The sequence below is a fragment of the Arvicanthis niloticus genome, chromosome 22 (assembly GCF_011762505.2).
Source record: "Arvicanthis niloticus isolate mArvNil1 chromosome 22, mArvNil1.pat.X, whole genome shotgun sequence".
NCBI lineage: Eukaryota > Metazoa > Chordata > Mammalia > Rodentia > Muridae > Arvicanthis > Arvicanthis niloticus.
Genome location: NC_133429.1, coordinates 12050564 through 12076674, shown reverse-complemented (window position 1 = coordinate 12076674; position 26111 = coordinate 12050564). Strand labels below are relative to the sequence as shown.

The window sequence follows — 26111 nt, the reverse complement described above, 5'->3', positions numbered from 1 at the left end:
CATGATGAATCTGAGGTGTTTCTGTCAGCACTTACCTGTGCTGTGGCCTTGGCCCTCTACACCCAGCACGCACACACTGCTCTGTACACAGTGTCATGCCGTACAACATTACAAATGCTACCTGAAACACCTCTGCTCGGGTTCAAAACTGTTGTATGTTATACGCTGCAGTGCCTTTTAAATTTAGATTTCAAGGTTTCTGCTCTTACAGAAACAATGGTGTAATTTATGAAAAACAAACATTTGTCATAATATCTCACGACAGCTCCTCAGCATATAAATGTCAAATTAGTATAATCTGCATTGTAGTGTGTTTAAATGTTTGAAGTTAAAAATTACTGTTTGAGTTTCATTTTTAAAAAAATGAATTTGGGTTGGAGAGATGGTTCAATGGTTATGAGCACTTGCAGCTCTTCCAGAGGCCCCGAGCTTGGTTCCCAGCACCTGTGTCAGGCAGCTTACAACTTGTTGGGAACACTAAGGTCGCTGTGCGCATGCATAAGCACCAGGGAAACCAGGGCCATTAGACACACAATTGTCTCTTCAATGTAAGAGATGTAGAGCCTGCTTTCCACCGAGAAGTCTGGGAGTGAAATAGCCCGGGTGGTCCCTGCGTTCTCTCTATAACCAGGGGCTCCCCTAAGTTGGTAGCTAATAGCCCCGATGATCCCTGCATGTCTGTATGCCTGAGATCATACCAGATCCCTCCCGAGGCCCTTAAGATAACACATATAGCCTGTCTCTAGAACCCATCTTCATGGGAGAAGTGATTTGTACTTTGAGAAGAGTTTGATATTAAATGTCTCATTGTGCTCAAGGGATTGTGTTCTGCCAGGAAACCCTTTTCCAAATCACACTGTCCTTAAACAGGCTTAAACAAACGGTCCAGTGTCAGCCCTGTACTGAACAGAATTTCCTTCTTGCCTCACACGGATCATTCCTCTGTGGCCACGGTGTATGCAGAGACCCCCACAACAACTGTCTGTATCTCTAGTTCCAGGGGATGAGACACCCTCTGCTGGCCTCTGCAGGTACCTACATATATGCCCACACCCAGAATGTTCAATGAATTTGGGCTTGTGATTAAGACAGAATTAAAATTTCTGAAATAGCTTTAAACATACTTTTGCTACTTTTTACCATGTGTTTATATGAAGTGGTTCTCATTGTTGATTAGAAAATTATAAAATGAATCTTTAAAAAAAAATCTGATACTCCTACAATATAAACATTCCACCAAGTTTCAATTGTTTATGTAAAGATAAGTGAGCACACCTATCTCATTAGTATGCAAATTTGTTTTAATCTTTAAGATGTAGAAAATTATATGCCAATGAATTGTTTTAAAACAATTTTTCATAGTTATCAGTATATGTTTAGTTTATATACCTGATATTTATATCAATATCTATTCAAGGTAGATTACTGTCTCCTACAATTTATCCTGATTTTTTTTTTTAAGATTTATTTATTTTATTTATATGAGTACATTGTAGCTCTCTTCAGACACACCAGGAGAGGGCATCAGATCCCATTAACGATGGTTGTGAGCCACCATGTGGTTGCTGGGAATTGAACTCAGGATCTTTGGAAGAGCAGTCAGTGCTCTTAACCATTGGGCCATCTCTCTAGCCCCTCTATGTCTATATCTAGATATGCATGAGGTTATGTAAAAAATAATTGCCAGGAAAAAGGAGTTCACAAATGGAAAAGGTTTAAGCGACCATGTTTAACTGTGCCCTAGATATCAAATGAACAAGTACCAATGATTCCAACCCAGAACTCTTTCCACAGCAGTTGCCCTGAAACAACTATTTCCCATGAGGTAGAATCACTGTGTTCTGAGAAGTAAATTATGATAGGTCTGAGAAACAAAGAAAATGGAAGATAAAAGTCTGGGCCTTTGATAACTTACAGAGTTAGACAAGACAACTGCAATATTGAGAGCAAAACAAAAAGCCCATCCAATATAAACAACAGTCTGCCCTCTGCAGCAGAGTAACCGAGAGGGTAGGACCAGCCTTACTTTTTCAGTCCAGTTCCTAAAGCTAAGACTTTAGTAAAAGAGACTGAAACCCCAAATCTACTACTTACATTTATACCAAGAGATCAGTATGTCTCCACCCTTCCCAGAGTGGCTCTTTCTGCAGTGAATGGTGGCTAATAGAGCCACATCTGGCCAAAGTACAGAGCATCAGTGCCTGTGGAGAGCTCAGTTCTGATGGGAAATCTATTTCACACCCTGTCCCACGAAGACAGGGCAGAAGGACCGTGCGCCTGAGGCTAGGGGGACTGACCACTGCTGCACAGATGCTCTCTCGGTTCCCCTGGTTGCAGGCATAGAATCTGCACACGATCAGACCAGTTAAAAGTCCAGCCTGACTCAGGGAAGGGGCTCACCAAGCGCCTCTGCTAACAGAAAGGCTCTAGGCAGTTGCTGGCTGTGGGGGGGAGGGAGGGTGCTAGGCAGCCATGCTCCAATGGCTGGCCCCACACCTATGCACAGATTGGCTGCACTAACTGGTGTCAGTGGGTTAAAAATAAATAAATAAAAAAGACATGAGCTGGAGCTGGGAGATGTGGGGTAGGTGGCAACGGGATCTATTTAATGAGAGAATGAGAATGAGAGAATGAGAGAAGTTTAGAACATTTCATTTTCCAAAAGCACCAATGTCCTCCTCCAGCTAAAAGGGGAAGAGAACAGAGTTCATGCCATATTTCCTAAAAACAACAAGAAACAAACAACCTCTCAGCTCCTATTAAGTATGATTTGATGTCATAAGGTCTTTCTACAAACACAACTATGTGATTTATTTATCATATGTTAGCATAAGCCACAGGACATCACTGGAAAGGTTACAAAAATAAATTACAAAATCCAGAAAACAGAAGGGAAGAAAAATGAGGTTAAAAAACAAAAACCCAAACAAAACAAGAGGCAACCCCCCCCCCCCAAAAAAAAAACCAACCAAAAAACACTCCAACAGACTCTCCTAAAACACAGCACAAAAGAGCAGGGAGGGGTGGGGGTGGCAGGGGTGGGGATGGAGGGGGGGTGCAGGGGTGAAAACCAGAGATTCTGGTAAAATCAGATAACCTCCCATTTTCATAGATCCATAGAACTGATCAGAGTGGAGAAGTAATGGACATCTGAGCTTGAAGCCCCACATTTTAACCTTACTTTTCTGGAACTGGTTACAGAAAGAGAGCACAGAAATGCCCAAAGTCCAGCCGCCCCCCCCCCCCCCCCCGTCAGGTTTGTATACTGACACAGGTAAAGGGAAATACACCCAGTTTCCAATCTCTGCCCTGCAGAGGCTTCCAATCACACCTTAATGTAAATCTCATGAAGTATGCTAGAGAACAAAACCACTAACTGGGCCTGGTTCCCAGGCTGCTTTCCGACAGGACCTGCTGTTGTATCTCTAGACCCCTCAGGGGTCTGCTGTCTGCTACATTCTTGCTAGGAAGGACTTCAAGTAAGAGTCTGGTTTGTTAACCATCAAAGAGAAGTGTCCAATTTCTAATCACGAAGAGACAAAGTGGTGGTCTAAGGAGGACACAAGAGACCTCAAAAACTGAAGTCGACGGAACTGTGGGATTTTTTTTGGCAAGTGATGGGGGCAGTTTGTCCAACATAAGTAACGAAGGAGAGAGAAGGCAGCCATGGGACTGGTGTTCCAAAAACTCATGTCTGCATTTGCGTCACTGGAGAAAGTGTGTAAAGAAGCCACGCTAATGAAATTAGGATGGCAGTACTAATGGTTAAATAGTAGTTTCTTATATCACAAAAACTGTTCGGAGGTTTCCAGGCCTGCCAATATTTACACATATCTGTTATTGCGTTAATGAAAACCAAGCTACTAAATCTCTCTATAAACCATGTTGAAATTTTCCTAAAGTTTTAGATCCAAGGGGTTGGGGGAGGGTTGTGCTCCTTGAAAAAAATAACAAAAACAAATCCTTATATTTTAGGGTGTTTTGTTCCCTCATTTTATGAATTTGAATCCAATAATTTAGTTGTAAGAAGTGGCAAACATGAAGCTCTTCCCTTACATAGAGAGCAAGCGTAATCAGTCTTCTGAGCAGACAGGAAGACAGAACTTGTTTTGTGAAGGGAACGGAGGGGAGGTGACACCTGTAACCCAATCATCAGGCTCTGGCAGGAGATCCCAGGCCAGGGCCAGGCTGTGTTACACAGCAAGAGTCTCAACCCAGTTTCATTTGCAGAGACAGAGAGATGTGAAGAAAGTGTAGGATGCTATGGGCTGGAAAAGGAGACCCACATTCTGATCAGCTTCTGTAATGTGGTGAAATGGACTCGACCGTATCTGTGCCTTCTGCTGTTTCAAAAGTGCTATTTTTAATTATTTATTTATGTTTGGGCAATTGTTTATTTTGACACAGGATTTCATGTAGCCCAGGCTTGCTCAAATAAGCCATGTAGCTTTGGCCTTGAATTCCTGATCTTCCTGCCTCCACTTCCCAAATTGTGGTATTACAGGCATGCATCTCTATGGTTAAGAATGCCATTTTATAAACACATCACATTTTATAAAATGGTATGGTCTTATGTTAAGGATAAATTTTTCTTATAAAGTATATATAATTTGTTTGCTGACTAAATCATAAAACAAAACACATGATCAATGATTTTTTTTCCTCCTGGAAGCTTCTAGTAAAGCAATATAAAACTAATTTAAATAAATATCTTTAAAACTTTAACATAACACTATATAGCTATCTAAAGAAGAAAGCGCTGTTATGAAGGCTTGTACAGACTGAGAAAATGCTAAGTTCTGATAGCAATGTGGAGACTGTTGCTACTTTCTAACTCGAACCTAAATATGTATGTGGGTCACAAATCTTGCCTGGTAGCAAACACAGTCATTTCTAGGAAAAGGAACAGTGACTTATTTCTTTTGCAAGGATTATTTCAAGTGATGAGTGCTCCAGTCAGAAGAGTTTCCTCACTGTTATCAGCTATCTTTAAAGATGCAGGGACAACTCATGGGAGAAAAATGGGCAAAAGCCACACTGGCCATTCTCAGGGCCCAGAAAGTTGGTGAGGAAATTACCATGTCTTTATTAATAAAATAAATGTATTTCAGCAGTCCTGTCTCTATCTTTTGGGGATAAAGTTCATCTGCATGCAAATAAAGTTTTAAAAGCTTTGAAAAAAAATCACTTCCAAAAGTTAGGAATCTATTATTATGGGATAATTTAAAACATAGCCACATCAAATTTCCCATGTTATTAACACCCTCCCATGCCCCATAAAATATACTTGTAACATAATAAATTTCATGTGCTAATGACCAGCAGAGTGCATAATTGGTTTTTTTTTTTTTTTTTTTTTTTTTTTTTTTTTTTTTTTTTGCATTTGTAACTACTCAAGTATTTGTTGATTTAAAAGTAATTTGATGCTTTGGGAGCCCAATTTCTTCCCCTTACTGTCATATAAAAGAGGTATATAGAATTTATTTATTTGTTTGTTTGTTTATTTATTTTGAGACAGGCTCTCACTATGCAGCCTTGGCCAGCCTAGAGCTCACTATGTAGACTAGGCTGGTCCCAAACTCACTGAGGTTAGAGGTCTGCCTGCCTCTGCCTCCTGAATGCTCGGATTAAAGGCGAACCAATAGTGAAAGGCTAATGAATAGTGGAGCCATTACCTCATTCCCCTCAGAGGATAGCTTCTTTCTATATATGTATTCATTTACATTTTACATGTCATTTTACTTAAAATTTCTAAGAATAAACTTGCAAATAATTTAAAAATATGTATTTAAATTATTCATATGAAGTGTGCATGTGTCTATATAAGGGCTTGTGCACATGAGTGCAGGTACCCTCAGAATCCAGAAAAGGGCGCCAGAACCTGGAGTTAGTGTTACAGGTGGCTATGAGCAGAGCTATGTGGATGCTGGAATACATCGCAGGTTCTCTGCAAGTGTAAAATGTCCTTTATACTATTGAGCCTTCTTTTCAGCACTCACCCCTGTCATTATAAAATAATTTTAGAATTTGCTAGTCAAATTATGAGTCTATGAATTCCAATGTCAAAAAACATGCATATATTATTTAAGTAAATTTAAACCTATTTCTCCAAATATAGTAATAAAAGCCACAGAGAAGAATCTAGTGATTGAAAACACAGAATGTTTACTTCTGGGCTAATTTTCCAGTTGGGGTTGGGAGTCTGGAAAGCTGCATTATTCCTAAGGTCACTCTTTGACCTTAGGAATCTATACATATGCAAAGAAAGATGGTCAGGGTTGAGCACCCACAGGGGTTACAGAAATACAGTAAAGAGCCTTAAGTCTGCTAATGATATGTCGTCAACCTTATTATAAGCAATGAATTAAGGGTTGGTCCTTTGTGAACCTGGGCCAGAGAGGTGTTGCAGTGTGCTGGAGAGAATGGTACTTAGGTGTGACCTGCTGACAGGCAAGCCTCTCCCTCCTGAGACAGCTTGCTCCCTATGACACCTTGCTTGGTCTTGTGGTCTTTATTTCTCCTCTCATAAATGAACCAAACTGATAGATAAACAATTAACAGGAAAGGTGAGCACTATGTGTTTTTAAGAGGAATAAAGAGAAAGAAGTAACTACTCAGATTCCAGTGGCTATTCTCTCCCCTCACACATCTGGAAGACTTTCCGGTGTAGCTCCTTACTTCTGGCAGAGGTGGAAATGGAAAGAGAGAAAGGCTCTGATGAATCAAATGCACATACAGATGGGTCGGGGTGAGGGAGGACCCCACTTTCAGCAATCATGGCTGTCCCTCCAGTATGTGCCTGAGAGCCTCTTTAGAAGCCCCAGAGAAGATGCTGTCTGTACCTTCCCTGTAACTTCTAGACAGCCAAGAGTGGTTGTGTAATGAAGGATATGAAGTCAAGAGTGTTTGCCTACTTGTGCTTCCTGTCTTTCCATGATGGATGAGGACAGGTGTAGTGTTATAGTGGTTTAACGCAACTGAAGCTGATTGGACTGGCACGTAGCAAAGTTAAATGGAATGAATATTTGACTTGAAGTTATTTCCAATAATGCATTTTGTGTATTCTCTTAAGTATTTTAATTATAATGCCATTAATAAAAAATCTGATGAGTTCATGAATAAATACATTTTTATACTGACTTTTATGCAGGCCCAGAGGACTGAACTCAGGTCAGGCTTAGTGGCAAATGACCTGCTGAGCTATTCTGCTGGCTCTTAATTACATTTTGAATATTATTTTGCATTTCCTATTTTCTTATTTATCACTTATCTCTTTTAAATTACTTAAAATTTTATTTTATTTCTGTTTGTATGTGTATAGCACACATGTGTGCACTTATGTGTGTGTGTGTGTGTGTGTGTGTGTGTGTGTGTGTGTGGTGTACTTGCTGGTGCCTAAAATGGTCAAAAGATGGTATCAGATACTCTAGAGCTAGAGTTACAGGCAGCTGTGAGGCCCCTAATATGGGCGCTGAGAACCTAAGTGCAAGAGGAGCAGGAACCCTTAACTGTTGAGCCATCTCTCTACCCTTAAACCTTGCCTTTAATTAAAATTAATTTTTAAAGTATCTGATACAGCATTAAAAACAAAGAACTCAAGTGTCCAGTAGCCAAGTGTCTATCAGCAACTCTAAGGGAGACCGGCCTTCATGTGATGAGTACATCAGTTTGTTGACATGTGGCTGTTCTTTGTATGTGACTGAAGCGTTGACCTTCTGAAGGTTCATGGCTCAAACTACCTTTTGCAAGCACATCGAGCACCAGGCAGAAGAGCAGTATAGCCAACAACAAGCTCCTGGATAGAAATGAACAATGACACATCCGGTATCAGCCTGGAAATCCCTGCGGGAGTGTGGCAACAGTGACATTGTGAAGGATAAGCAGCCTGGAGACAAGGGAGGCGTGAAGAATGGCACTGACCACACTATGCAGACTCACACTATTCAGTAGCCTGGTCTGCATGGCACTGACTTCCTGCCATCCTCATCACACCTCAGGGAACACATGAGGCTTAAAATCTGAGTTTAATTTATTGTTTACTGCTAACATCATATTTATAAAGGGAGGAAGGCTGGGCCAGGTGTCACAGGCCTGTAATCCCAGCTACCTGGGAGGCTGAGGCAGGAGGACAACATCCTCAAGAACTGCCTGGACTACAGAGTAAATTCAGGGCCAGCCTAGAAACTCATTGAGACCTCATCTCAAAAAACAAAACAAGATCTAGGCGCTCAGCACTAGGGAGGCAGAGGCAGGTGGATTTCTGAGTTGGAGGCCAGCCTGGTCTACAGAGTGACTTCCAGGACGGCCAAGGCTACACAGAGAAACCCTGTCTTGAAACAAACGAATGAACAAACAAACAAACCAAACCCCACAAAACCCCAAACAAACAAATAACCCCTAAAACCCAAACCCAAATTAAAAAAAAAAAAAACCCTCCCCCAAACAAACCCAAAGTTAAAAGGTTAAAGCAGGTTATAGCTATAACTTAGTGGTAGCATATAGCTTAGTGTGCAAGAGCACAGCATTTGGGAGGCCCTGGGTTCAATTCCCATCACTGAAGGGGAAAAAATAGCCAATAAGAAACCCAACATGTACATAACTTAAAGGCATATACATAATTTAAAGTCATATTTCTTTTTGTTTCTTTCTCTTTTTTTTGTTTTTGTTTTGTTTTTTGTTTTGTTTTGTTTTTCGAGATAGGGTTTCTCTGTGTAGTCCTGGCTGTCCTGGAACTCACTCTGTAGACCAGGCTGGCCTCAAACTCAGAAATCCGCCTGCCTCTGCCTCCCAAGTGCTGGGATTAAAGGTGTGTGCCACCCTGCCCGCTTCATTTTTGTTTTATAGATAGGAATTCAGTATATAACTCAGGCTGATGTGGATCTTCTATATATCCCAGGTTGTCCTTAAAGTAGTGATCTCCCTGCCCCAGCCTCTCAAGTCCTGGCACTACAGAGTGCACCGCTATGTCAGGCAGATGTGTGTCTCAACATTAAATTCATGTCCACGGTGACTTGTTCTGAGTGCCACAACTTTCAAGGCAACATGCAGATGCTTAAAAGAAATGCAAGATGATTTATAACTAACAATCTTTACAGAGTTTATAATCAGCATCAAATATTTTACAAATCGTATTCTTAGAATCCAGTTCACTGGGAGAAAATTAGTAATTTTTATATTTATCAAAAAATATGACATAAAGTTTTTTTTTAAATAGGTTTTCTGATATCAAGTCATGGCTAAGGCAGTATTGTGAGTGAAGTTTTCTGTATGAGGGAAAGGTCTAGCTAGTTTCTTGTACTTTTATTAAGGTAGGATGTAACACCTCAGTCCTGCTCATTCCAGCTCCCAGGTCCTCCTCACGAGTCTACTGCTCTACAGGGACTTGTGTCTTACTTCTAATCACATTGACAGAGCAGTCACTTAGTTGGCAGAAAATAGGAAGCCTGTCCAATGACTGGTCATATGGTTTTTACCTTCAATAAGCAGTATGAGATTATTCCTTCATTCTACAGATCTTCCCTATGTTCAGAAAAAATAGCCTTGATATTGATTATAATATTATATATATTATTATAAAACCTCAGGTATTATTTAAAAACCCACATATTCATACTAAGAAGTAACTTGTTAAACTAAATCTGAAACCAGTGTTTGACAGCTGGCATTACCATAGACCATAACTCTGTCTTTTGGTCACATGGTTGGTTAGTGTTAAACAACCTATCCTGGAGCTTTCTAGACAACAGGAAGCCACATTGTCCTCATATAAGAAGGGTCTGGGGGTCAACTACTCTAGCGTTAACTCTACTTTGCTTCTGTCTAAAGTGAAGACTGTCTCCCAGGCCCAAGGTGTATCACCTCTTGGACGTCTTTAATAATCATCTGGAGACGCTCTACCTTTGGGTAAGGAAAGTCCCATTTCCCTAGGCCAATGCTCACTGCTGGCAGTGGATGCATCAGAGCCACCAGAACCAGAGATTATTCAATTCACATTTTAAGCAAGCCAAAGAAAATAGAGCTTTGAAAACTCTGAGTGTCTGAAGAGACTGTTTTGGCAAATATGGTCTCAAAAAGTACAAGTCATTAGCTTCCTTAATGTGGAAGTAGGACTTTCCCAATGTACAATTTATTACTGGCACAAGATTCACCAAACTCTGCCAGTAAAAGGGGGGAAAGTATTGTTGGAAAAGTGATCTATGAACGCCATTCCAGTTAAGTTATAAAAGCAATATGTAACTCAGCAAAGGCTGGTGCCACACTATTATGGTAACAAGCACTAAATCAGAATCAATTATCTGCCACATTTGGAACAAAATTGTATTACTCACTGAAAAATCTCACATAAAACTTACTTTAAAAGGAAAAGAAAAGAATCAGAAAATGCTTGCAGGTGTTCCAGGGACCTTTATTAATGTCAAGGTCCAGATTTGAGGATTAATGAACAGATCATAAATCTAGAAGGACACTCAGGTCTCAGTTTACACGTGAGGAAACAGGTCTTGGGGTGACAAAGCTTGAACATGGTCACACACAGTATAAGGCAAAGCTAAGAAGCTACACCAAGTTCCATTTTAGGGGTACACATGCTTCTAGGCACTCAAGACTGCCTCTCAAAACAACTGCTCTCGGCAGTGGAGACCATCCCAAGATGTGTAACTGAAAAGGGCATAGAAGCCAAAATGCAAAATATTACTTCTATTCTGTGGATAGGGACTTGGGAAACAAATGGAAGCTGTGTTAGTTTGCACTGGAAGACATTTATGTTAATCTAAATTATTAGGCTTTAAAGTACATCCATGGAAATGTGACAAATGAGACAGGGCTCCCTAAAGGCAATTCATTCCTGGGGACAGACAGGACATAGGAGCAGAGGGTTTTCAAGGCAACTTAGGGTGAACACCCCCTCCCCCTTACAGTGCATCTTAATACTGAGAGAGCTTGAAAACAAAAATGATATGCTTGCAAGCTATAGAATTTTCATACGTGCCAGGTAGTGGTGGCACACGCCTTTAATCCCAGCACTTGGGAGGCAGAGGCAGGCGGATTTCTAAGTTCGAGGCCAGCCTGGTCTACAGAGTGAGTTCCAGGACAGCCAGGGTTACACAGAGAAACCCTGTCTCAAAAAAACAAAAACAAAAACAAAAACAAAAACAAAAACAAAAACAAAAACAAAAAACAAAAAAAAACTTTCATACGTGAAGTAATGGTCACTACATGTATAGCCTGCAGATGCAAGTCTTTATACTACAGAAAACACTGAGAAGGCTTGAGAAGGTGTTTCCACCCTGTCTAGTTAGAGGATGAAATGATTCTAAACAATCTGGGGAAGGCGCAGAAGATGACAGGGTCACAGTAACAAGAGGCTGCTGAGGGAGAGCATCACACTGCACAACGATAAGCTCGGCACAGGGGGAGTTCACGTTTATGAGCACAAGCACATAATGTGGGCTGACAGACAGACAGCACAGGGCTGTCCCCAGGCAAGGCTTTGTGGCACTGACAGACAGAGAGACAGCACCATGCTGTTCCCAGTCGAGACTTTGTGGAACTGACTGACACACAGACAGTGCAATCCCCAGGCGAGGCTTGGTGGCACCACTGATTCTTTTTGAAGATATGAATAATACTGTTGATATCAGTGCTGTGGGTTCTTTTGTTAGAGACAGATTTGCTTTGTTTTAGACCAGGCTATCTTTGTTTTTGTCAATACAAACACCACCTCCATGTTCCCCCCCCCCAAAAAAAAAAAGGTAGAACATGGGCTTCTGTGATCCAGTTTCAGTGGTTTGCAGTAACACACCCAGTGGATGGCAAATTGCTTCAGACCATATCTCTCTATAAGCAAATTCCATGAGTTTCCCTGACACCAGACTTCTGCATTCATAGGCTTAGGAACACACAGTGACCCTCAGAACCTGAGAAAAATGGGGCATCTCAATAACACCTCTGACCTTCCAGGCAGAGTAAAGCACTTTTCACTAGCTTAAGGCAAGCTACAATGAAGGACTGCTCTAGAGTTAGCTAGAGTTAGGCTGCTTGTGGGAATGGCAGTGTCTTAGTTAGGGTTTCTATTGCTATGAAGAGACACCATGATATGGCAGCACTTATAAAGGAAAACATTTACTTGGGGATGGCTTACAGTTCAGAGGCTTAGCCCATTATTGTCATGGTGGATGGCATGCAGGCAGACATGGTGCTGGAGCAGCTGTCTCTTTATCTTGAGCCACAGGCAGCAGAAGGAGACTATGTACCACACTTGGTATAGCTTGAGCATCTGGGACCCTAAAACCTGCCCCCACAGTGACACACTTCCTCCAACAAGGCCATGTGTCCTAATAGTGCCACGCCCTATGGGTCAAACTTTTCAAACATATGTATCTGTGGGGCCACTGCTATTTACCACAGCAGGAAAGTATGTTTATCATCTTATCCAGACCCCACTGAACTCCGCTCAGTTCCGCACTGAAGGGGCTGAGCAAACTGAGGCAAGCATACAACTGACTAGAGTAAGAGAAAACAGGACATCTCATCACCCTGGGTTACAAGACCTATTTAGATTCTTCTGTCACTGACAAATTAAATGAGTAAGTAGATGACATGGTCTCTAACGACTACTGCCAGGCATTTTCTAAAGCAGGTGGTAATGTCATCATGTTCCTCCAGCTCCAATTTTGACAGCTACTCACAATGTATGCAAGAAACACTAAAAGTGCTTATTTATAGTTTAATAATTGGATTCGAGAAAATTAGTGTTAACACTGAGAGACTCCTCCAGCCTTGGTCCTATAAAGCATTTAAAACCAACGACTTGAAGAAACAGGAGCTAATTATGCATTTCTACATGACTGTAGCTGGAGCAGAGAATGGACAGGCAGCTTACAACTCCCAGCTCACAGTCCATCACTTATGGACGTCCAAGCAGGAACTGAAATAGAACCCATGGGGAGGCACGGGTGTGCTTGTGTGTGACGGCTGCTTATCAACTCTTGCTTCCCGCAGGTTGCTCAGCCTGCTCTCTTATAGAACCTAGGACTACTTGCCCAGGGGTGATACCACCACAGATGGCTGGATCCCACTGAATGACTATATATATATATATATATATATATATAGAGAGAGAGAGAGAGAGAGAGAGAGAGAAAGAATGTTAATAGGGCAGGTAACTTACAGAGGCATAGAGAATCTACCTCACAGGCATCTTAAGAACTTTGGTTTTGTTATCTGGTGAGATGGCAGGCTGTATGATTAGAAAAACATAACAAAGGACCATTTTACGCATGTGCACACACACACACACACACACAGAGAGAGAGAGAGAGAGAGAGAGAGAGAGAGAGAGAGAATATTTTTAAGTAATTGATGACAGTATTATATACAGTCATAGAAGAGAGTATGAGATAACCGTTTCCATAGTGAATATAGAAAACATGGCTGACTAGCTCAGTGGAGGAGACACTGTTCTGGCCGTTTGAACTATAGGTACAGAAGCTGGGATGTGAGATGAGTAGAATCTGAAAAAGAAGTGATGGAGAGAAGCAGAATCTAGGTTTAGAGCTGGACAAGCATTGTGCTGATGTGAGGAAGGATTGTGGTTTGGTTTGAATGAAGAATGGAATTCAGGACAAGGAGCAGTAGGAAATAAAAGTTGGGTAATAAGAGTCTGGGATACAGGTTGGCACAATGAACTAAAAACAATAAAATTAAATTTAACTTGGATGAACTTCCAGTTTTGGGATGGCAGGGCAAAGATATTGTTTCTCCCTTTCTTTTTGAAAACCACCCCTAAACAGAAAACAACCTCCAACTTCAATGACTAAGAGGCATGTAAGAACCACAATGCTTGAAAATTAAAAGCAGAGAGAAGAGAGAATGATTGATGAGCTAGGGTAACCGATAAAGGCCATGTACATATGTCCCAGTGGAGACACCATGAGGGAGCAGCACCCCCACAAGGCTGGAGTGCTTATAGCATAGAAACACCTGGACGGAAGACTAGGGGGAGGCAGGAGCTTAAAACAGGGAAACCAGGTTTCAACAGAAAAAAGTCTGAGTGAGGCACAGCAAGCTCAGGCCCAGAAACAGAAACTATGGTCTCGAGTTAAGTCAAGCCATTCTAGCAAGCTATGCTTTCTTCTTAACAAAAAAAAAAATATTTTCAGAAAAAAAAAAAAAAAAAGTATTTTTAAATTAGAGACTATTTTGAAAACACATATGGTCTGATGCTGACTTCCACATGGAGAGATTCTGATTCTGTGGGTTGGAGTCATAAACCTGTACTTCATAGACTCCTCATTCAGGACAAGGCCAGAGGACACTGTCCCTTAACATAGGGTTGACTAAGGAAGGCCTCACTCAGAAGGACTATTTTGTATGAAGAGCTGAAGGAAATAGAAACAAACCACTTAGGGAAAGTGTTTCAGACAGAGAATAGTTGATGTGAAGAATCCCAAGTAGCCGACCAACTGCCCACTTGTCCATGAAACATCACAGAGGCCTGCAAACAGGAGGCTGATCACACACCTACACAAGAACATCACAGGCCAGGGGAGCTAGAACAGTGAATGGGGACCAGTATCAGAAGGTGACAGGGCAGGGGGCTTAAAGAGGATCTGCCTCGCAGGCCTCTTAAGAACTTTGGTTTGTTATCTGGTGAGATGGCAGGCTGCAAGACTAGAAAAAAATGACAAAGGACCATCACACACACACACACACACACACACACACACACACACACTCATGCACATACACACACACAAGCACATGTACACGCACACATGCATACACACATACGGAAAGCAACAGAACTTATTTTACTTGATTAATGACAAAAATCAAAACTGAAAAAAGCTTTTGGGAATGTCAGTTGGCTAGCTAATGTGATCTTGTAAGTGTTTATAAACATCTGTGACATAAGCGGCAGAGGCAGCGCCAGACCTCGTCTGCAGGAGCTGAGACCTGCCAGGTGGACACCAGAGGTGACTGACCCTACTTTCAGGCACTACAGAGCTGCAGCAGTCCATCGGATAACTCTGATGACCAACACAGTGTGGACACAACGGGCCAGGGAAGACACTCTCCAGACAGAAAGCCTCAGAACAGCAAGTAACTTAAAAAGTGTGAGCTGTTTCTTTATGCCACGTTCCCCTTCATATTTCTAGATGGCAGTTGACTGGTTAACTGCAATGTGGAAGGCGGTGCCACAGACACAGCACTGCTATCCAGCGCTAAATACAGCCTTTTCATGAGAGGTTTCAGAAAATTCAAGTCCACTTTCTTTCTCATTTCTTATGTTGATTAGTCCAGAACACACTAACATAACAAGTCTTTAGGTGCTGTTTTTGAAGGCTTTTCTTTCTTATTTTGAGAGTCCTACAGTTTTACGAATTTCTCTCAAGTGTAGTCTTTACCTGGTTTCCACTTTGAACATGGATCCATCATTACTCAAGCTGAGCTTGTCCTTGCTCTTACTAAACTTATACATTCTTACCCTAAAGTCCACCTTCCTCCCCACACCCAGAGGCCAAGACACTGACTGTCAATGCACCATTGCAAAGCAACACCGAGAAGAGAGCATGGCTTCCTTCCCCACTGCCTCTGCAGACCGACCTCAAGCCCTGAGTCAGATCTCTCTGCTGTCAGGCAGCAGTACTGGCCTTCAGGTCGTAATGCCACTGACTGTGAAACAAGTTTACTTTTTAGATTTCAGTACTTTTTTGCTTGATAAAATGTTACAGAAGCATCAATTTCCCTTTCCCCATAAATACTTTTGATTAGCAGAAAAATAGTAATTTGGTTAGCTCTTTCCAATTATGTGCAGTAGGGCTTTCTATAGGTAAAGGAGTAAATTTACTTCTGCTACAGACAACCACAAACATTTTCTATATCATACTATAAACTCTAAAGGTTTATAAAATATAAACTCTAAAGGTATATAATAAACTCTAAAGGTATATAAAAACATAAACTCTAAAGGTATATAATATTAGAACTATTATCTTATGTAGCAAAGTGAGCTGTGTTCTTTTTTATAAACCAAATTATTGATAGATGACCAGCAAAATAAAATACATTTTAAAACCATATTTACACTGGAATATGGGAATCAAACTCAGTTTACCAAACGAACAGCTCTCTTTCATTTTTTTTGACACAGCCAAGATTTCAAATACAATAATAACAATAATGGCACAGATCCACACTGAACTATGTTAGCCCAAATCAACTACAAGTGTAATTGATTTTACTGGGAAAAGCTGGACTTCTGGTTTCTTTTAAGGAATGCATTATGAAGTAGAAAAGACGCAAGAGACTTGAAAACTTGGTCATTCCGGTTAGTTGTTTTCTCAGACTGGAAAAGATACAGTGAAATCCCTGGGGCTAGACAGAGAAGACAGACAGAATTAGCTTACCACTTGAACCATCTTGAGGTATCTGGCATATCGTGGATCCTTGGCTACAGTGAGGACGTTTTCTGACGGTGCTTCCCCTTCCTGTGCTCCTGAGTCCTGCATGTTGTTCTGCTATAGAGGGTTTTTATGGAAATCTTTAGACAGCTCATAGAAAGGACCCATCATGCTACTTAAAAGCAATGTTTATTTTTAAAATTATGAGGCAATGAATACTCAAAAGTTATACTTTTATATTTAAATACCAATCATTTAGTTATAAAATATGCATCCCCAAATATCTATACTTATAAACTAAATACTATCAATGACAGATTGTTCCTTGAGATGCAAATGTATTTCTGTGAAACATGATAAGTGGATACACCAGGAAATTAGCAGAAGGATTTGTCAACTGCTCAACAAATGGACAGTGAGTTGCTTTTTTAGGTACCTGCCACCCACTCTCCTGTCCCTCACTTATTTAACCGTTATCTTCTAAGTGGATATGGTGACTCTGTGTTTAGAAAGCCATGCTCTGAGACTTCTTGGAGAGAACCAGATTGTCTGTACATTGTTTGTATATTTTGTGTTGATGAGTGGTTATCAGTGGTAATAAAGACAGCAGAGTGGCCAAAATACTCAGTGTTAGTGTCCGTGGCAAATACTGCGGAATGGCAATTTTAAATAAAGGCCCTCTTGACACTGCACAACACCGTGAGTCCCTGCCCTAGCTTAAGTGTGAAGCAAAGGTTCATACAACACACAACACTGCAATACTCGGCTTTTCTACCAATATGAACATTAGAATAAGCTTGCTTCTGTGACCATCACTCCCATTGGCACAATTGTTCCAAGGAATTTCTTCCACAGTCACTATTAGTTTTAGGTCAATGTATCTATGCTAAAATGTAGACAGATTAATATTTTAAAAATCTTCAGTCTCATCTGGGCATGGAGGCACACTCCTTTAACCCCAGCACCTGGGAGGCAGATGCTGGTGGGTCTCTGAGTTCAAGGCCAGCCTGGTCAACAGAGTAAGTTCCAGGACAGCCAGGACTACACAGTGAGAAACCCTGTCTCGAACAACAACAACAACAACAACAACAACAAAAAAAAAAAAAAAAAAAAAAAAAAAAAAAAAAAAAAACTTAAGAATATGACCTAAGTTATATTTGTATATTGAATTTTTAACATAATTTATATGTAAGCCAAATCCAAAAAAAAAAAAAAAAAAAAAAAAAAGGAAATTCTGAAGCAATAAAACAAACACAAATTCTTTAAGTTCTTATACTGGATATTGTTAAATGTTACAAAAGCAAGTGAAAATATATATGAGTATAAATATTCGTCTGCAAACAGTTAATACAGAAGTCTAAAACATTATTACCCATAAAAAAAGGAAAAAGATCCAAATGCATTTCTAAGTCTTTATGCATGGCTCCCCCAAGCTCGGTAGAGTGAACGAGAGCTCTACCCAGTCTAATAGTCTTCAGCTCCCAGCTGCTACTCTGCCCAACAAGCACGCCCTCGCACGGTTTAATTACGAACTGGCGTGCCTTTACTATGTGAATAGTCCATTAAGCATCGTAATCCTGTCTCTCAACTGTCCTTCATTTCATTCTCCAATTGATCTCAATCTGTACAACTGGATGCTCTATCGTGAGCAAAGATCTGAGCCATGAGATTAAAGCTGCATAAAATCAGTATGCAGACCTCAGGATTCTGACTCAGAGTTTAGAAAGAGTGACAAATGGGTGGTTTTGTTATTGTGTTGTGTGGAGTCAGGGGTTTCATGTAGACAGGCCTTCAATGCCCTGTGCAGCCAGGGATGACCTTGAACTCCTGCCTTCACCTTCCACGTGCCAGGGCTATACATGTATGCATGTATATCCAAAGTGCATAGCTGATTTCACTGTCATAACCATGGAAATCTTCATAAAGCAATATTTAGTTCCTTTCAAAATATTATACACACACACACACACACACACACACACACACACACATACATACACACTGGCTTTTTGATGGTGGGGTTCTTTGTGTAGCCCTGGCTGTCCTAGAACTCACTCTGCAGCCCAGGCTGGCCTTGAACTCACAGAGACCCCCCCCCCCCCCGCCTCTGCCTCCCCAGTGCCAGGATTAATGGTGTACACCACCAGCTGGCTTCATAATATTTTATATAAAAGTATACTAGTTAATGTCAGTAAAGAAAAAAAGAGAAGTCAATCTGAATGTTAACATGCCTTAAGAGTCCTTTTATCAGGCTGATCGACACAACACCTATCACAATTGTATAAATCCAGGATGGCTGCAAGAACTTCCAGATACTCTAAACAAACTAATTTACAACTCAAAAATTGTCAGACATACAAAAGGTGATTCTGAATCTGCAAAGAAAATTAAGAAATTCAGGTGTGATTAATAGTGACAGGTATCTTGAAGTCTGGAGGGGACTGGCTCCAGATCCCACAGCTACTGAAATCTGCTAGAGTCTCCTATATAAAGTGGCCTTGGTCTGAATTTAACTTCCTCTCGATTACTTATGGTATCTATTACAACGTAAGCAGTTGCACTGTTTAGGGAATACTGACAAGGAAAACAGTCCATGCGTGTTTACTAGAGATGCAAATTCTTTTTTCTGAATACTCTCCATGTTTGCCTCTGTGAATGCCGAGACGTGGAATCAGGCACAGAACAACAACTACACAGGGCTGCAGGCCCTTCTGAGGATCAGCACATGTGACCTAAAGTTCTGGGTCAAGCACATCTAGGTGCAAAGGTAGAATGTACCTGTATAGGGCGACTACTCTGCTGATATTATTTTAGTGGCTTACCATTTTGGTGGTTAATTTGTTTCATATTTTAGTACCTTACTGAGATATATATGTACAATTATACATTTTAAAATAAATAGAGAAAACTTAAATGTATAGAAGCATAAAAGAATATTATGTCATAAAAGCTGACTGTACAGTGACTCTTATCATAATGTGAAATGAGGACTCAAACAAGTCAGCCTCAAAACTACACCCTTTTCAGTTCAACATACAATACAGCCTTTGGGTCTTGTTAATTTTGGTTTGATATTTGTGTGTGTGTGTGTGTGTGTGTGTGTGTGTGTGTGTTAGCTAGCTTCTTTTCCTCAGTGTGCTTTGTGGTTTTATGATTTGACACATATTTAACACCAGCAATCCTGTCCAACCCAGATGTCCTGCATCTCTTGTGACTCAGATGCTTACCTGTGCTTGCTCAGAAGTAGTTTCAGAATGTGATCCGTTTGTGACAGCAGTGACACTTAAAGGAGACACTTCAACTGTGACGTCCTCTAGGCCTGGGATAGATGACAGCTGAGAAGCATGAATTAGTGTGGGCATATGGAGAGCAGTCTCGGCGTACAAATAGACCCTCTGAACTGCGCATTCTTACTTAGCTCCCTTAAACCTGTAAAGCTGTATAGGTTCAGAACTTTCATCTTTTATGTCCATGTCATAAATTAAAAGTGAAAAACATTCACTGTTCTCTGGAACAGTTTTTCCCCAAAGTTTAATTTAGTTGATAATCCCATCTTTCCCTACAAAGTATTGTTCAGCCCATAGACTACAGAGGATTGAACATGGGCTTTGGAGTCTGACTGCGAAGTGTACTGAAGTCCTAATATGCTGGTGGGCTCCCTGGCCCACCTTCCTCATGTCCTACTTCTGTTCCCTGTATAGGGGATAAGAACAGTTTCCTTATAAAAGTATTTTAAATAATTTTATTAAAAATGCCTTGCTAAGGAAAAGTACTCTGTAACACGCTGTTGTCATACATATGGTGTGTGTGTGTCTACATGTATGTATGCGCACGTGTATGTACATGTACCTGTGTGGGGCTGAGCAAGCATGTGTATGTGTGCTCGTGAATGTGTTGTGTGTTTGTGCACTGGGTCTCTCAGAGACCTTGCAGCTCCTGGCTTGGCTGGATCGCAGGACCCTCTTTTCTCCTATCTGAACTCAGGCCTTTGAGCTTGTACAGCAGGTACCTCACCAACTGAGTCTTCTCCCTAGCCCTCTAACAATGTTAAGTTTTAATTATACGAGATATGTCTTTACATTTTAACATATGACACAGCTTGTTTTTCTTTCTTTAAACATTTATCATTGACTATTACTAAAATATTCTTTCTTCATACACAACAGCATTTCAGACTCGAATAGTAAACATTTCAAAACAAAGAAGCTAAGCATTTGGGTTAGACTTACAAAAACTCTTCCTGCTTTTGTCCTGGTGCCATGTGACACCCGTTTGTCAGCTGCCTGGCTGACTGTGGACACTGTACTATGGCTAGGGAACTTGCCCACACAGAAACGTAACTTGTGTCCTTGGATGGCATCACCTTAAAATCCCAACTGTTAAGTAAGATTCAGTCATAAGAAAGGGCATAAGAACTCCCCAGTGATAGGATCTTGGGCAGCAAAGGCCATTGCGAAGTGCTGACTGATGACAGTGCTTAGCAAAGTGGCAGTGGCCCCAAAGTCACAAGTGGGTATAGTTGTGAGTGACACAATGTCCCCAGCATGTTCAAGGCCAGGTGTTCTAAATTTCCAGAGAAAGGTTCTAAGGCAACAGACACACTTGCTGAAGTCCAGAGAGGGCAGGGAAAGTGTACATACCTACCTTCACTTCCTTATTCTAACGTGAGCATAACACTCTCCACTCACATGGTCAGTAGATATTTTGACCAGTTAAAAAAGTGAAATTCCCTTTTGAAAACACAGCCACAGTACACTTTTATGGGCCATCAGGGAGAGAGGATAAAAGTTACAAAAATACCAGAGAATTAAATCCTCTACCTCATAAACAGGAAGAACATATATAGCATTACAAATTAAACCAAGTTAAAATTGACTGTGTCAGTTATTTATCAAAATCTTTAGGCTTTAAATAAAAATTATTTTTCCCAGGTAACATGAGACCTTATGTTTCCTGTTTTGTTTCTTTCTTTTTTTTTTCTTTTTTTTTTTTTCCTTAAGAGACAGTCTCCCTCTCTGTATGGATCAGGATGGTGTCAAACTCATTATCCTCTTGCCTGGGATTATCACCACGGATTACTATACCCAGCTTCTCTGTAATTTGTGATTTCAAACTGGTATTCTTTCAATACTTTCATAACTTTCAAAATATATACAAGTGAAACGATCAGATAGTGTCAATAAATCTTGCCCTGTAAACATTTAAGTTTTATTCCGCTTATTACACTATTGTGGTACTATTACTACGTTATAACCAATAACAAGAATTTTGAGTTCCCATGAAGTAATGTGACCCACATAACAGTTTAATTTGTAACCATGCTGTTTATATTGTACTTTCAACTGGCATAATCAAAGAAATCTCAAACTACAAGTTCATTTGAAATGACTAAGTTAATGTCTATAATGAACACAATTCATTGCCTTGCAATTATGTTTTTTTTTTTTTAATGTACAACAATGTATCACTTCACAGATACAGGGTTAGATTAATTTCACCCCCAATACATTTTTAAGTATGACTGAGAAAGATGGTGTACATACAGAAAAGCTTACCCTGTATTTAGAAATACAAACCTTCGCATCTAAAATGTTGAGAGTTGTTTCAATTTGTTGAATCCGAAGAGAAAGGTCTGCCAGTTTCTAGAAAGGTTAGAGACATAAGAATAATGTGTTTGGTTAAAATGGTGGAAAAGAAAAATGAAGGGCAGACTTGAAAATTATGTGATTTCAATATTTCTCATTTATCACATTCACCAACACACATATGTACTTTCAAAAAGAAAAGTTAGCCTAATAATGTACAATCCATCAACACGCTTATTGAATACCTTGATTGTACACAGTACCATATTTAGTCATACATTCCAAGAGGGTTGGCCAGTTTACTTTATGGCTCAGTGGAAGCACTGTTTGCTGCCTGGGATAATTTACTAAAAGTAGAACTTTGATGCTCTAAGGTCACTTTGTCCACAGTTAGGAGTAAAATGCTGACCACTGGTCACTGCTTAGGGCTTCTCCACAGGATACTTCGTTGTTTTGAGACAGGATCTGTTAATGCTGCCTGTGCAGGTCTCAAACTTGGGCTCAGGGAAGCTCCCTACAGCAGCCACACAAACAGCAGGGAGGGCAGGCTATACTACTCTAGCTGAACCTGTCATCTGAAAGTAAATCAAAGCTGCTTTCTTTTTATTTTACCTATTATTGCACTGTCTCTTTTGTCTTTGCAAGCTGGGATGAAGATGCATAATATCCCATCTTTACACTTGGGATGACAAGGAAAGCCCTAGTGGATGGTGACACAACAGCACCAGAGAATATAGTATCAGAAGGAACTGCTCTTGGGCATAGAGAGCAGTTGCTCTGATAACTCAGATCAGCAGGACTGGTGACTGCTGAGACAGAACCTCAAGGTTTAACATATATGCTCCATTTTAGCACGCTAGCTCATACCTCTCTCATACCTGATGCAAGGTACACAACGACTGAACACTTTTTTTGTTGTTGTTGTTAAAGTTTATTTTAAATTATGTGTGTATGTGCACATGAGTGCAGGTACCAATGGAAGCCAGACGAGGGTGCCAGATATCCTAGAGCTGGGTGCTGGAAACCAAACCTGGGACCAATGAACTCTCTCTCCAGCCCCAGAGCACTGATTGTTTAGCATGATCATCTAGGCATCTCCAAAGATGCAATCTGGAAATTAAATGCTCACAAGGTAAGTTGTCATTTTGGTCTCAGTTTTTGAGAAAGGGTCACACTGTGGAAGTTCAGGTTGCCTTCAAACTTTCAGTACAGTCTAGGCTAAACTAAAATTCTTAGCACTATCAGTATAGCCCAGGCTAGCCTCAAATTCTTAGCACTCTTTGCTCACTCATCCTGGTGCTCAGATTACAGGCCCATCCCTTAAGTAGTTTTAATGGCATCAATGCTAAGTTTAACCTTGAAATTTGTTCACAATAAGCGGTTATGTAAACATAAATACAAGTTATAAAACATGTCATGCTATTCAAATTACAGGCACATTCCTGAAAATCACGGAAATTCAATTTTGGCAAATTTAGTAAGTCTTATAATTTGCAGAGAAGAAATCTTACAACAAATTAATTCATAAAATGATAACTTCCATTTGTGAAAAATGAACATTTTGTTTGAGTAAAATGAATATAAAAAGAAAAATGTGTTCAAAATTTAAAACTTTATCCATATGTGCATATACACATTCATGTGTGTGTGAGATGTGTGCCTATGTGGAGGTCAGAGGTCAGCACTGGCATCTTCCTTAATTGATCTCTATTTTAGATTTTGGGGCAGGGTATCTCCCTGTACCTGGAGCTCACCAGTTCAATTAGACTGGCTTGAAAGCAAATCTGGGGAGTCTTCCTGTTTCTGTCCTCCGACACAGATTATAAGTGCACTTCCTGCTTGACTTTTATTTGGGCTCTGAGAAATCAAGTTCAGGACCTCCTGCTTTCAGGGCAGGCATTTTATTGATGAGCTCTCCAGTTCCCCAAATTGAGGTTTTAGGTTTTAATATATGCCCATATAAATATACACTTTCCAACATTTAATATCATAAATGTCTGAACACTTATGTATGAGATACTGTATCTGCAACATATCATTCAAACTCTCACACCAACTCTATGAAGTAGGGATTATTTTGCTAATTTTGAGGAGAAAAAGAAAAAAGTGAGACTTCGTACAAGGAAAATAACCTGAACCAAAACACTTCAGACCCAGAGCTGACAGAAGCTTGCTATGCCAGGATGGTAAATGCGGGGGCTGCAGACTACTCTTCATTACCCAGAGTTGTTTGGAAATCTACCTCTTGACTAGACTGTCAATCACTTCAAAGCAGTAACTTCTCTTTCCGCATCCTGTCGGATGCTCTGGTACCACCATTCTTCATTTGGAGCTCACTTTATTACTCTCATCTGCTACTTTCAAAGCTGCAGGAGGCAAGAGTGATTGATCCTTGCAAGACATGAAAGACTGATATCAACATCAATACCAGCTAGTTTGTAATCTTTTATCTAACTACCTTTATAAAGACAATTATCATTGTGGGGATGAGTATTTTGAGCAGGGGTCTTGTCCTTACTGTGGCTACTACCACCTATGTTAAAACTAGGCAAACCAATGTAAACGTCATTTCAAGAAAGAAAAAAAAAAAAAAAAAAAAAAAAAAAAAAAACCCTAGCAATTTTATACTACATTGACGTTCTAGAAACCCCTCCAAAAAGTATAGCTATTATTTTAAAAACTCATGTGAGGAGTGCTGTGTTAAGAAATGATTCTTATGCCGGGCAGTGGTGGCACACGCCTTTAATCCCAGCACTTGGGAGGCAGAGGCAGGCAGATTTCTGAGTTCGAGGCCAGCCTGGTCTACAGAGTGAGTTCCAGGAAAGCCAGGACTATACAGAAAAACCCTGTCTCAGGAAAAAAAAAAAAAAAGAAAAAAAGAAAAGAAAAGAAAAAAAGAAAAGAAAGGATTCTCACAAGTAATACAAAACAATAGAAAATTCTGAAACACTGAACATCTGAGATTCTCAAGCCAGCCCCAGAGAGGGCTAATTAATACCACTGTGAATAATAGGATGACATAACTTTGTGATTATAAAATCCTGAACATGTATAGCCACATCTCTAAAAGAGTGCTCTAAAGTAGATCTCAGTGTACTCTGCTGTGTTCAGTGTCCTAGAAGCCAGCAAGGGAATCAATCAATATCTTTATTAATCCGCATACAACTCTTATGCCTCTCCACTATAAGGATGTGGCTAAAAACAACAACAAAAAAAGGGGGTTTAAGAAAGATATCATTGTTTGAAAGTTAACTTCAATGTGGGCCTAAAACTTGGCTATAAGAGATAAACACTATAAATTTGTTAGATGAGTATTCTCAACACCTTTGCCTGTATTTAAAGATTTCTAGAAGAAAAAGATTAGAAATGATTTGAAATCCAGTACTGTGTGTAACAAATCTGAGTCAAGATAAAACATCCACATGTCTTGTTTACATGGGGTTGCTGACTGTGTAACTCATGGTTAAACAGAGTCTGCACAGATTTTACTCCAGTAAGAACTGAGATGGCCCAGCCCACCGAGTGGTGAGCTGTAGTGACAATTCTGGAACTTTGGTTTCTTTAAAAACACAGGAACATTATAAGAATATGTTTTCATTTTAATCCCAGGTGTGGAGATACGGGGCTGGTTCAGACTGTCCGCAGCAGCTGACTATGATTTGCCTCGTGCTGCAGCAGAGGCATGGCTTTGCCAGCTGCAGATAGTTTCTGCGATTGTGTGATGGTTTGAATTCAGAGGGTATATAAACGCTAGAGCCCAGAGCGGCATGGGTAGGTGGTCCGTGCTTACTCAGGAGGATTGGATGTGGTTTCTTAGTAGTTGTGCTCAAAGAAGAAACAAGAAAGCAATTAGATTCAAGGGTCTCTATCTCGCTCCCCTCTATCCTTCTCTCTCTCCTATCTAGTGATAAAGGGTGAACTGGGGTGGGAGTGGGATGGGGGGAGGGGAGAAAGGTGGGATAAAGAAAAACCTACAAAGTGGCAAAGACCAGCTACAGTGGACCCTCCTACAATTGTGCTGACTGGGACAGAACAAAAATGTTTACTGAGGATTTGTGAAGGAAGAGGAGATGACCCTGAAAACGTTGTAACTTGGGTCTGACTCAACTTCTTTCCTTTCTCT

General features: G+C 40.4%; 1 protein-coding gene across 1 annotated transcript in view; it reads right to left on the bottom strand.

Annotated features, from left to right (window-relative positions):
- The window catches only part of Washc3 (WASH complex subunit 3), a 41592-nt gene that overhangs the window by 8201 nt on the left and 7280 nt on the right, over nt 1-26111 (bottom strand). The window contains exons 3-5 of the mRNA XM_076919904.1: nt 21980-22045; nt 19631-19738; nt 16410-16520 (exon numbers count right to left, since the gene is read on the bottom strand). Coding sequence (XP_076776019.1) covers nt 16410-16520; nt 19631-19738; nt 21980-22045 — 285 coding nt within the window. The remainder of the gene's footprint in view (nt 1-16409; nt 16521-19630; nt 19739-21979; nt 22046-26111) is intronic.